Below are 13,227 nucleotides of genomic sequence, written 5' to 3' on the forward strand. Positions count from 1 at the left end.
GAGAGAGAGATGGAAACATCAATGATGAGAGAGGCATTGATCGGCTGCCTCCTACATGCCCCCTGACTGGGGATCGAGCCTGCAACCAGGGCATGTGCCCTGATTAGGAACTGAACCCCGATCACCTGGATCCTAGGTCGATGTTCAACCGCTAAGTCACGCCCGGCCGGGCTGTTTTCCAACCAGAGTTTACCTGGCCAGTGAGCTCCTACTACTCAGGCGTGGTCCTCGGACCAGCAGCATGAACATGAGTCACCTGGGAGCTGGTTACGAATGCAGAGCCCCAGGCCTAATGAATCAGAGTCTGTGCTTTAGCAAGATGCCCAAGTCTAAGAAGCTTCTCCTCTCTATTCGTGCCCTTCCTTAGTGTCATGGGTTTCTCTGAAAGTCTGTGAACTTAGAACTTGTTCAGTCTCTTCAGAGGATAAAACTAATATTAATCCTTTGACACATTTTCATCCAAAAATCCACCCCATTTTACTTGCCTTTTAAGTTTGGTCCTTTGCTTTTCCTCAGAATTTTTCATTTTGCTATAGTTGCATTTAGTGATACTTAACTCCTTCAGAACTACTTTTAAAGTTAAAAATAGAGAACTTAAATCTTTATTAAATGCAACAAATTGTAAAAATATATTTTAGTTCTAAATCATGGCAATTTAGGCAGAAGTGCTCGCTATTAGCCTGAAAGACAAAATTCTAACATTTTTATTATTACTCCCAAGACATGTTCTTATTGCCTTTTTTCTCCTTAGAAAGCTAATGTTTTTATTGTAGAAAAATTGGAAAAGATAGTAAAAAGAAGAGAGTAAAAACCACTTATCTATCTTCCCATTGTTTTTAATAATATATTCTTCTATAGTAGACTATTTAAAAAAGCCAATCAATAACTAAGTAACTGCTGAGTAGAAATTAGAACCAATAAACATCATTTTTCCATGAAAATTGTTTTAATATTTTAAAATTTCATATTTGTGAAACCTTCTTTTACTTACAGTTCAGTGGAGAGAACTCTTAGTTTATTTCTCAGAATATGAGACAGCGTTGCATCTTACAAAGAACAGAGAGGGATCCACTGCTTCACTATTTGAGTTCAGTCTCTGAAGGAATTGTCAGTGCAGAATGTTCAAGGCACTTAAAAACGTCAGTGTCAAAGGGCCTGAGGTTCCAGTGGCTGCATTAACCTGGGGCTGGAGCCTTGACCCAGTCCCGGGAGTTAATGCTGGTAGCTTACCTGGGGTAGCCTGGCAGCTCTTATGTGGAACAGTGGGATTTTATAGGCACAAGGGACCTTGATGGAGAAATATGATTGTTTTTACAAGGCTCACCTAATTCTTCTTCTTTTTTGTGGTTAATCCAAAAATATCCTCACCCGAGGATATTTTTTTCCATTGATTTTTGGAGAGAGTGGAAGGGAGGGAGGGAAGGGGAGAGAGACAGAAACATCGATGTGAGAGAGACACATTGATTGGTTGCCTCCCTGATGCTCCCCGATCAGGGCCGAACTTGCTACCCAGGTATACGCTCTTGACTGGGAATTGAACTCATGACCCTTCGGTGCTCAGGCCGACACTCTAACCACTGAGCCCTGCTGGCCAGGGCTCTCCTAATTCTCCTTTAACATACTTCCCAAGAAGCCAGGAGTGAGGATGGTCTGACCTTTGGGGTGGGTTCAGGGGTGTGTGTTTCTGATTGCTTCCGCTTTCTTCCTGCTCATGCCCCCTCCTGACTTTCAGATCAGGGTCCAGGTGATCGAGGGGCGCCAGCTGCCAGGGGTGAACATCAGGCCCGTGGTCAAGGTCACTGCTGCCGGGCAGACCAAGCGGACTCGGATCCACAAAGGAAACAGCCCACTCTTCAACGAGGTGGGAGGCACTGGGCATTAGGGCTAGGACCTTGGTGGGCCCTCCGAATTGGGAGCACGTAGCAGAAGCCTGGCACTTCATTCAGTTTTTATACATGGTGCTGACTTTGGGTGGAGAGATGTGCTAGGTCTTGAATAGGTTAGCTGAGGAGCTGGAGAGACAGTTCTAGCTCTTATTCCTGCCTTGGGCTCCCACAGCTCCACATTCCTGTCATCCTATAGGGCCAGTCACCCACCCTGTCCCTGAGATGACAACCTCTGTGAGGTCAGGGGAGGAACATCCCAGAATCTGTCAAGTCCCCAGAGCTCAGTGCTGGGCTGAGTTCACCCTGTGATTTCTGTGTGCACCAGACCCGAGGGCTGTGGTTGGTGGCTGACCTCTCCCGGGCTTGGGGATCTGCAGGCACTCACTTGTCCCTCTTTCTCCCTGAACCAACAGACTCTTTTCTTCAACGTGTTTGACTCTCCAGCGGAGCTGTTTGACGAGCCCATCTTTATCACGGTACGTTAGGGCGATCAGAACATCCTCTATGGGCTGTGTGGACACACATGCCCGTCACTGTACGTGTGTGTGTGAGAGAAGCCTCAAGGCCCAGGCCATGGGTGACGTGGAGCAGCTCACCCCAGAGCTCTGCTGGTCACAAAAACGCCCCCAGCACTTCAGATGGAGGCAGCAGGCGAGTGGGGAGACCCCGCTGCTCAGCATCCCCAGGTGTCTCCGGTCAGGGTCCTGAAATCATTCAGGTAGCAGGCACATTGAGTTTCATCTTACATTGTTTGTCCATGTGCCTGTTTCTGGCCAAGATTTTCTTTCTCTGGGCCCCAGCTCTTTTTTCCTTCCCTCCAAAAGGCAACACAGTTTAGTCATTAAAAGTATGGGCTCTGGAGCCAAAATGAATCTCATCCTGCCTCTGCCATTTAGGGGTTGTGTGATTCTGTACAAGTCCTTAATCTCTCTTTGCCTCTGTTTCTTTGTCTGTCAAATGGAGACAATAATAACACCTACTCATAGGGTTCTCGTGCCGGTTCAACACGGCTGAGCACAATCTCTAGAACAGAGTAAGGGAGGGAAGAGCTGTTGGGTTGGACCCTGTGTGGGCCAACAATTACTTGTAAATGAGAATTTTAATTTATCTCTCCTTCCAGGTGGTAGACTCCCGTTCCCTCAGAACTGATGCTCTCATCGGGGAGTTCCGGGTAATTGTTTATTTTCTTTGTAAACATCCAGTTCTCGATTATCTGTGCTAGTGGAGGCTCTGTGGGTGATGTGCCGGGGTTGGCACTCCAGAGATCCTGTCTGTCTTGGTCTATATTGGCAAAATAGAATTAACAAAACAAAATCCCCCAGCCCAGACATCCCCCCCACAAAGGTAGTAGGGAGAGAGAACAGTTGTTAGCAAATAATCATTAAACCAGAGTGTTATGTGCATCCCAGGCAACCCACCAAGAGATTGTAAAGACAGAAGGAAATCTTTTTATATAGCCAAGCAGACAGAACCCAATCCATACATGTCCTCAAGATAAACATGCCCTGCTCTGTGTGGCTCAGCTGGTTGGGTGTCATCCTGTGCACTGCAATGTTGCTGGTTTGATTCCCAGTCAGGGCACATGCCCTGGTTGCTGGCTCAGTCTCCGTTAGAGGGCATGCAGGAGGCAGCTGATCGATGTTTCGCTCTCACATAGATGTTTCTTTCTCTCCCTCTCCCTTCCTCTCTCTAAAACACAATAAAAAACTTAAAAAAAAAGATAAATAGTAACTAGTCCTTAAATCAGTGGACTTGACAGCACAGGTCACATGTAGTTCCTCCTAACTTGACTGGTAGTTGGGGTGACCATCTGTGTGAGTTAATTGACTTTATCCACAGGGAAAAACAGAAAACCAGCTTACAGTTTTATGATAGGAGGTAGTTTTACAACTGGGAGCAAGGTATGCCCAGAAGTTAGGTTCCTCCCATCCCACAGAGGCAGGAGAGCCTTGAGAAAGACACTTCTGGGTCAGAAAGCTGGAGAAAGGCTTGTTTAGTTTCTAAAAAGATCCATTTCAAAGAGACAGAGAAAGTATTTACATTTATAAGTTTTTAAGGTAAATGTTCTGACACCAAGAGGGAAGAGAAATCTCTTCCTTTATTTCTAATATGGGGAGTTCTTCTTCTTATCTTTAATTTATATTTGTCCTGACATCTGGGCAGGTTGCATGTGATTTGAGTTTAGGCAGCCTTCCTGCTAGTTCTGACCATCTAGGGCCAGTAAGACCCTGGCGCTCTGTGCCTGAGCTCAGCGTCACTCAGGGCTGGGAGTGGGCTCCAGATGTGCAGTGAGGGAATCGGGGTCTTACTTACATTTTGGGTCTTACTTACAAATGGGGTCTTACTTACATTTGAAGTCTCTAATCTTTGAAACACTTCTTGCTCTGAGAACCAAAAAGTTAAGGTAAAAAATTATTTTTCTAATTATAAAAGTAATCCATGATTAAAAATGTATTTCTTAGAACAGTTTTAGGTTCAGAGCAAAATTGAGTGGACAGTACAGAGTTCCCATATATCCCCTGCTCCTCCCCCAAGTTTCCCCACCATCAATATCACACTAATCTATGATTTTTTTAATAGAAAATTATAAAATACAAGAAAGAATAAAAATAAAAACCACCCAGAGAAGCAGTGTTACCATTTTGTTGCATTTCCTTTCCTCTTTTCTGTGCACAGATATACTTTACCAAACTTTGATCAAAATGTATTCCACTTTCTTTCCATGCAATATCAAATGAAGATGTCTCCCCATGTCTCCAAATGTTCTTCAAGACATGAAGACCTAACTGGTTTTATTAAGCGATTCATGAATCGGCAGTATCCCATCCAGCAGCCAGAAGGGCACCCTTTTCAAAGCATGATTTTTAATGGGATGATATGATGCACCACAGTTTATATAACACTCCAGGGGCAGGCATTTAATGTGTGTTTTCTCTGTGTAATTTCAGATGGATGTGGGTACCATCTACAGAGAGCCCCGTGAGTCACATTCTCATCACCTTGGCCGTGTCCTTGCATTTGGGGCCTGGAGGCTGCTTAGGGACACCCATTTGGGACATTCACTTTCCTCCTTGGGGTTTTGGAATGTAGAGGTGGGGTTCGATCCTGCGGGTGAGATCTGCAGGAATGAGGGAGGACAGGCTTTCACCTTCCAGGTGAAACAGGTCCTCAGGGAGGTCCAGCCCTGAGGAGGGTCTCAGCTGGCCCAGTCAGGGCTGCTAAATGAGGAAGGCCCCAAGCAAAGGTGGCTGGGGACTGGGGTCCCCTGGACAAGGTTGGGTTGGGTCATTGAATGACAAGTCTAGGATCTCTCCACATCCTGCTTTCTGCTCTGCCCCTGTCACTTCCTCAGGGGGAAAGGAAATGCCCTCGGGTCTGGCTTTAGCAGCCTCTTACAGGGATTTCTGTTAACATTTCTAACTCAAACCAACTTGCACGCTCCAGATGTCTTTTATTTTAGAATTTGAGTCCTGCCCCCATGTCCCAGTGGACGAGTCCATCATCTCACCCTAATGTAGTCCGCCCTGGGCTCCCAGATGTGGTTGCGGACTTGGGTCTTTCCACTTCTGTGATCACTAATGGATGTTGTCTTGCTTAGGACATGCCTATCTCAGGAAGTGGTTGCTACTCTCAGACCCTGATGATTTCTCTGCTGGGGCCAGAGGCTACCTGAAAGCAAGCCTCTGTGTGCTGGGGCCCGGAGATGAAGCGCCTGTGAGTACACTTCCCTGGGTCCTCCTCATGGCACCTTCCCCTGGTGGTGGAGAACCAGACAAACAAACAAGCCTCAGTTTTTTCTGATTTAAAGGAATACACAGGAATTATGAGAAATGTAGAATATGTGGAAAAGTATAAATAAGAAATGAATCAGAGAGTGGTACATGTGGGGGTGTGTGAACTCCAGGAAGGAGAAGTGGTGGTGGGGGGTGGCAGCTGCAAGGTGTGGGCCTCTCTCTCCAGCCTGTGGGTCAGGAGGAGTGGGAGAGCCAGGAGGGGGAACGCACATCTCCAGGGGGAGGGTGGTGGGAGGTGAAGTTGCCCAGGGAAGGCACATATAATTGTGGAGGCCAAGAACAAGTCCCATGAAGATGCCAAGGATGAGGAGCTGGCTGATGACAGCTCAAGAGCCCACAGTGGGAAGGTTGGGGGAGGGAGACCCCGGGTGCTGTGCAGGGGCGATGGAGCTCAGGTGGACAAGCCCCGCCCCAGGCACCTGTCCCTGCTCTCTCATCCTCTACGCTCCAGCCCTGTCCTCCTGTAGCCAGCCTCTCCGCCACTGGACTTCTGGCTCTTTCTATGCGGCAGCTCCCAATCTATTATCTTTTTGTGAAACAATCCTTCCCCTTTTTCCTATGAATTAAAATCTGTTTTTCCCCCAGTGAAGCCCCTCCTCTTAAAACCAGTTCAGAGGGAAGCCCCTATTTTCTGCTGCAGCTCCCCTAGGTCTCTGGGGTTGGAGGGGCAGCCATCTCTGGCTCCTCCCTGCAGCCACTGGGCCACAGCAGCCCTTCCCAGCTGCCCCTACCTTTGAAGGCTGCTTCCCTGGCTGTTTCCCCCTCTTTTGGTCCTCTGGGCTGTTACCTACCCCTGGCAGAGCTGGCCCAGGAGGGTCCTTGGGTGTGGATTCCCATCTTTGCCATGAGGTGTGACAGATCCTCACTGATGACAAGAGCTCAAGAGCCCACAGTGGAAAGGTTAGGGGAGGGAGACCCCGGGTGCTGTGCAGGGGCGATGGAGCTCAGGTGGACAAGCCCCGCCCCGGGCACCCGATCTTACTTCTTTTAAGTCGGAGCTCGGAAGTCCCTCCAGTCTCTTTCTGTTTCCCTCCATCACCTGCCGAGTGACGCCAGTTCTTCCTCAGAGTTTGCAGCCGACCCCTCTGTTTCCCAGTCCATCAGCTCCCTCCTGCCACTCTCCCCTCCTCCGGCCTGGACCCCACGGTCCTAATTCTCTCTATGTTGTCACTAGCCCCTGGGTCTCCTGCACACCTCCTGTCCCCCACTATCCCTACCACACTCCGTCCACTCCACTCCTCAGTCACTTTTGGTGGCAGAAGTGACCCGGAGGTGCTGATTGCCATGGGTGTTGCCACGGGTGCAGTTTATTTCTTGTCTCACTCTCCACAATGGCTGTTTCTGAACTTCCCTCTCTCCCGAGCGCCAACCCCAGCCTCCCTTGGAGAGCCAGAGCTGCACAGGGGTGCGAGCTGCAGGCTCCCACTCCCTCCTCTGCTCTTTCCGCCTTCACTGGTCTCCCCACTCCCCCACCCGCTGTGCCCTGCGCCCCGGCCCTCTGCCAGCCGGCTCCACCTCTCTTCCTGTTCCCTTTTCTTGTCATCAGTGTCCCCACTGCCCAGAGGAGGCAGAGGCCCAGGCGAGGAGCCTGCCTGGGACCCCAGGGGCCACCTGCCCTTCTTCAGAGTGCACCCTTTCCTGGTGTTGGTTGAGGAAGGGAAGGCGTCGCGGGGTAGAGCACTTTGAGGACTCACATGTGGTTTGCGTTGCAGCCAGAGAGGAAGGACCCCTCTGAAGACAAGGAGGACATCGAAGGCAACCTGCTCAGGCCGACGGGCGTGGCCCTTCGAGGGGCGCACTTTTGCTTGAAGATCTTTAGGGCTGAGGACTTGCCGCAGAGTGAGTCTGGGGACTCCCCTGGGTCTGAAGCCCTGGGAAGGATGGGGGACCCCGCGCCTGCAGCATCAGCTCCCTGTATGGAAGGAGAAGGAGGGGTTAACCCTCTGCTCCCCCCCTGGCCCCCCCTCCCTCCCCCGCCTGGCTTCCTCACTCCCACCATCTACTAGGTCAGTGCCCAGCCCAGCTCCCTCCACATTGTCCTCCAGAGAAGCCTCAGCACCTCTCTAGGTTTCCCAAGGGTTTTTATGTTCTTACCAGAAAAGCAAACAGAATTAATGAAAAGTAATATAAATGCTGGTGGGATCACAGAGATGCAAGAAATCTTGGACCAATAGTGGCCCCAGGCTCCATTTCAGCATCCCCTAGGCCTGGTCTGGCTGGTTAGCCTCCATGCACCCATTTTCTTGGTTCTTTTTGGGGAGTTAGCACCGTCTGGACTCTCTGTTCTGTGCTCAGGGCTGGATCTCACTGATTTTCTTTCCTCCTCGAGGAAGCCCAGACTGCACGCTGGCAGACACTGGACTGGGGCGCAGTCACTGAATTGTCAGGAGGGCTCAGTGTCTCTGCAGATAAAGAACGGGTGTCCAGTTTGCCTCGGACTCACCTGGTTTAAGCACTGAAAGTCCCATGTCCCGGGAAACCACTCAGTCCCCGGCAAACTGGCACAGTGGGCCACCCTAGTGTGGCCACATCTTCATCCCCCCAGGAAGGCCAGTGTGGCCACTGCCTGGTTTCTCACAGCGACCAGCCCTGTATGGGCCCCATCCTGTGTGCTCCGTCAATGCTGGGGGAATTACAGCAGGTCCTTGAATAATGTTTTGTTCGACATCTTTTGCTATAACACTGATGAGGTGCTATACAAACTTAACTCTTGTTTATATCAATTGGTTTATGGTAAAATTGGTTTCATTATGTGTCGTTCTGCTTAAAGTCACAGAACCTGTTAAGTGAGGACTTGCTGTGTACTGAATATTCTAGAGCTGTGGGTGTCAACCAGGCTGCACGTTAGGATCATGGGGGGGGGGGCTTTAAAGTACGATGCCTGGGCCCCACCTCCAGTGTTTCACAGTGACTTGGTTTGGGGTAGGGCTCAAACACGGGTAGTTTTTATTTTTATTTATTTATTTATTTATTTATTTATTTATTTATTTATTTATTTATTTATTTATTTATTGTTAATCCTCACTGGAGGATGTTTTTCCATTGATTTTAGAGAGAGTGGAAGGGAGAGAAGGGGAGGGAGAGAGAGAGAGGAGAAAAACATCCATGTGAGAGAGAAATGCTGATTGGTTGCCTCGGGTCGGGGATTAGACCTGCAACCCAGGTACGTGCCCTTGACCAGAAATCGAACCTGCAACTCTTTGGTGAGTGGCCAATGCTCTAACCACTGCGCACACCAGCCAGGGCCTCATTGGCAGTTTTTAAAGGCTCCAGAGGTGGTTCAGCTGTGCTGTGGGCTGTGAGCTGCTGTTCTGGAGCGTATGTTGGTGGCATAAGCTCGCTGCTGTTCACAGCAGAGTCAGTGAGAACATTTGTTACTTAGGTCCCTGTTTACAAGTTTAGCATAAAGTTAATTGAGGGTTTCTGCTTTGACTAATGACATCAATAAATGAAATAGGTTCCTTCTGTACAGGCTTACTTGAACCAAAATCATGGGGAAAGCCTTTAAATAAGTAACGGGTATTATATGGTCATTAAAACACATGCTTAAAAACATTCTGCACTTGTTGGTTAAAACTATGCAGAGTGAAGCTGGTGAGATTCCAAAAGGGGGCTGGAGAAATGGAAAAGTTTGCTTTGTTCAAGGTGAAGGGGCTCTATGTTTAATTCTCTACAATGTTGCTTAAATATAAATAAAACAATAGGTGGTTAGGTAGAACATAAATATTTGTTAATTTTTGTTATCTGTTGTAGTTCTATAGACATTAGCTAGACTACAATCTTTAAATGTCCCCCTTCTCTCTCATTTATATATATATGTACATTATAGATAACACAGCCATACACATACATTAACACATACACACCTATTTATCTATCTGTCTATCTATTTTTCTATTTATCTGTATATACATAAGTAGATATGGCAAATTTAGTAAAATATTGATTTGGAGCAGCATAGACTAAAAATTCATTAAAAAAATGGAATTGACCTGTTGGTTAACCTTAGGTAAATCACTGTGCTGATGGATATAAAGAAAAATGTCAAACAGATGCCGATAATGGGATATTATTGTAACAACTTCCAGTCCTTTTCTGGATGTTTACTCCCCTTATTGATGTAGATTTCTAATCAATCAGTTGGTGAGCCTGTCCTGAAAGACACTGAGAGCAGAGGCACAGTGGACAAGCTGTGGGGGGCCGGGGGAGGAAGTGTTCGGGGCCCTCAGGGGCTGCAGTCCAGAGACGGTGCCCCCTGCTGGGAGTCCCTGGGCTGAGGGGGCACCAGGGCATCTCTCTCTTTCCCAAGAGAGAGGCTGGCAGGCAGAAAGTTGGGGTATTGGAGGCGGGACAGCAGGTGGGCAGTGACCAGCGTGTCCTTCTCTCTAGTGGACGATGCTGTGATGGACAACGTGAAGCAGCTCTTTGGCTTTGACAGTAACAAGAAGAACTTGGTGGATCCCTTCATGGAGGTCAGCTTCGCAGGGAAAATGGTAAGGAACAAAGAAGTGGAGGATTCCCAGGGAGGGTAGAATGTGGGACAGGGTGAGGTGTGGACACGCTGCTCTTGGCGATGCCCATCAGAGGCGTGTGAGTGCAGATGAAGCTGATTGTGGGACTCGAGATGAGACTCTCACACAGGCCCAGCTCTCTGGCGGCAGCACAGGCATGTCGCTGGGTTGGCTTGGGGTGGTCAAGATTGACACGTATTTGTGGGTGGACACGGAGAAGACAGATGGACAGTGGGTAGATACAGGAATATTTGGGGGGAAATTAAGCAGTTGCATGGAAACTAGATGTGAAGGTGTAAAGATAGGAAAACTTAAAAAATATAATAAAAACATGATTATTTAAAAAAAAATTGTGGTAGGAGTTGGGCAGAGAAGGGCCACTTTGGTGGGGGCCTTCGGAATCACTCTTAGATTCCTGTCTTGCTGCAGCCCACCGTCCTGCCCAGAGGCAGGGTTGCTGCTCTAGCCCCTGTTTATTTCTGCTCCATCTCACCTCGCATAGGATGGAGTCCCCAGCATTTGTCTGCCCACCCTGCAGGCTCTCCCTGGCAGCCTTGGCCATGCCCAGCCTTCAGCCCTCACTTCTTCATCTCTTCTTAGATTCATTTTGGAAAGAAGCAGGGTCTGCCTGCCCATCCCACCACCAAAGGGACCCAGCAGTCTGGGATGGAGCCTGGGGGCAGGTGGGGGGCTCTTTGCTAAAGTCCAGGTGTGATTGCAGAACTGGGAAAGGCTTTGGATATGCATATTTCCTCCATCTTCTACCTGATGTTCAGACTGACTTCTTTTATGTACATATTTATCAAAGAATTTTGAAAAATACGGAAAAAAGTAAATAAAAGGATCCATAAGGCACTATACAAAGTTCATGTTTGGTGGATATCTTTCTGGTTTATTTTCTTATGTATAAATAATATACTTTTTTTTCTAATTCTTTAATGTTTTAAAACATAAAGAAAAGTTGAAAGAATGGTTCAGGGAACATTGACCCACTGATGTGGATTCCACTTAAACAATTGTTAACATTTTTGGCATTTCCTTTCTCTCTAAAGAGATATTTTTTTCTTCTTCCCGGCTAAATAATTTGAAATCTAGTTGCTGACTTTACCTCTAAAGACTTCAGATGAATCTCTTGAGAAAAAGAAAAAATTCTTTATAACCACAATAACATAATCACACCTAGGAATTCCCCCCCCTTTTTATTGAATTTATTGGGGTGACACTGCTTAACAAAACTATACAGGTTTCAGGTGCACAATTCTACAACACATCAGCTATATAATGTGTGTTCACCACTCCAAGTCAAGTCTCCGTCTATCACCATTTAACCCCCTGTACCCTCCTTCACCTCCCCCCACACCCCTCACCCTGTCAGTCACCACACTGTTGTTAGTGTCCGTGAGTTTCTTCTCTTTTTCTTTCTTGCTCAATCCCTTCACCCCACAGCCACCCTCACCCTGACAGCCATCAGCCTGCTTTCTAAATATAAGTCTATCTCTGTCTTGCTTGTCAGTTTATTTTGCTCATTAGATTCCACATATGAGTGAAATCACATGGCACTTGTCTTTCTCTGACTGGCTTATTTCACTTAGCATAATGCTCTCCAGATCCAACCACGATGTCGCAAAGGGTGAGATCTCCTTCTTTTTTATGGCTGAGTAGTATCCCATTGTGTAAATGTCCCACAGCATTTTTATCCACTCATCTACTGATGGACACTTGGGCTGCTTCCACATCTTAGCTATTGTAAATATTGCTGCAATGAACATTGGGGCGCATACATTCTTTCTGATTAGTATTTCAGGTTTCTTTGGATAAATTCTCAGAAGTGGAATCTCTGGGTTATAAGACAGTTCTATTTTTAATTTTTTGAGGTAACTGCATACTGCTTTCCACAGTGGCTGCACCAATCTGCATTCCCAAATCCATCTTAGTGTGTCATTTTAAGGCCACTGTTTCGCTGTATGGAAGATCTATCCATTGATGTCAATGGGGTGTTAAAATCCCCTACTAAGACTGTATTACTGTCACATGCCTTAGAAATTAACAATTATTTTTTTAATGTTGTTAGATACGGGTACATATAAATTTTCTCTGATTATCCCCAAAGTGGAATTTGTGGTCTGCGTTTGTGGTTATGCCTCTTTCGTCTCTTCTGTAAGCGTCTTTCACTCCTCCTTACCCTGTTTTTCTCACCCCATGGCGCTGAGCTTTTGAAGAGCCCAGGCCATTTGTTCTTGTTCTGAATGTGTCTGACTGTTTTCTTCTGGCGTTGTTTAACTTGTTTCCCTGGTCCTCGTATTTCCTGTAACCTGGAAGTTGGGTCTCGATTCAGATGAAATACTTTGGCTTGAATGTGTCGTGGGTGATGTTCCGTACATCATGCTGCATCACACCAGGAAGCCGTAATGCCAGCCTGTCCCGTGGTCGGTGATGAATGTCTCATTACCTGGTTAAGGTGTTGTTTCCAGATCTCTCCCTAGTCAAGTACACGCTCCTCTTTGTAGTTTGCAGGTAACCTGTGGGGGCTGTCTGGGCACTGTGCAGATATCCTGTTTTCCTGCAGCCTCTTACCGCCTTGCCTGAACAAGTCACGTACTTGGGATTGCACAATGCTGAATTTCTCATTATTGCCTCTTCTCTTTATCATTTGGCATTTTTCTGTAAGGAAGGGCTTTCTTCCACCTCTGCCTTTTTGAGTATTAATATGAGAGCTCAATACTTTTTATTCTGTGTGTTCAAATAAGTCATTATTGTGGGGATGTATGAACTGTCCTGAAGTTGGCCATTGGGAACCCCTTCAAGCTGGATTCTCCACCCAGGGTTTCAATGCAAATGTATGTGGGAGAGGTAACTCAGGTTGTAAACTTGTTCACAGTGAGGTGTAAATGCTCGCTGGGTCCTTACCCAAGTGCAGTTTGGGTTTGGGTTTGGGGTCAGGGTCTGGTGCCCTTTCCTGGCTTCAGAAGGGACTGCGACAGAAGGCAGGAAGAAGGTGGGAAGGCTTGCTGGATAGTCTTGCAACTTAATCTAAGG

The 13,227-nt window shown here is 47.3% G+C and overlaps 1 protein-coding gene across 4 annotated transcripts in view; it reads left to right on the plus strand.

The window, feature by feature from the left end:
* The window catches only part of DYSF (dysferlin), a 191,880-nt gene that overhangs the window by 48,177 nt on the left and 130,476 nt on the right, over positions 1-13,227 (plus strand). For all 4 annotated transcript variants that reach the window (XM_087823630.1, XM_016202598.2, XM_016202600.2 and 1 more), the window contains exons 8-14: positions 1,733-1,861; positions 2,300-2,362; positions 3,007-3,057; positions 4,835-4,865; positions 5,485-5,600; positions 7,393-7,519; positions 10,070-10,173. In XM_087823630.1, coding sequence (XP_087679756.1) covers positions 1,733-1,861; positions 2,300-2,362; positions 3,007-3,057; positions 4,835-4,865; positions 5,485-5,600; positions 7,393-7,519; positions 10,070-10,173 — 621 coding nt within the window. The remainder of the gene's footprint in view (positions 1-1,732; positions 1,862-2,299; positions 2,363-3,006; positions 3,058-4,834; positions 4,866-5,484; positions 5,601-7,392; positions 7,520-10,069; positions 10,174-13,227) is intronic.

Source organism: Miniopterus natalensis, chromosome 13, assembly GCF_054644295.1.
Source record: "Miniopterus natalensis isolate mMinNat1 chromosome 13, mMinNat1.hap1, whole genome shotgun sequence".
NCBI lineage: Eukaryota > Metazoa > Chordata > Mammalia > Chiroptera > Miniopteridae > Miniopterus > Miniopterus natalensis.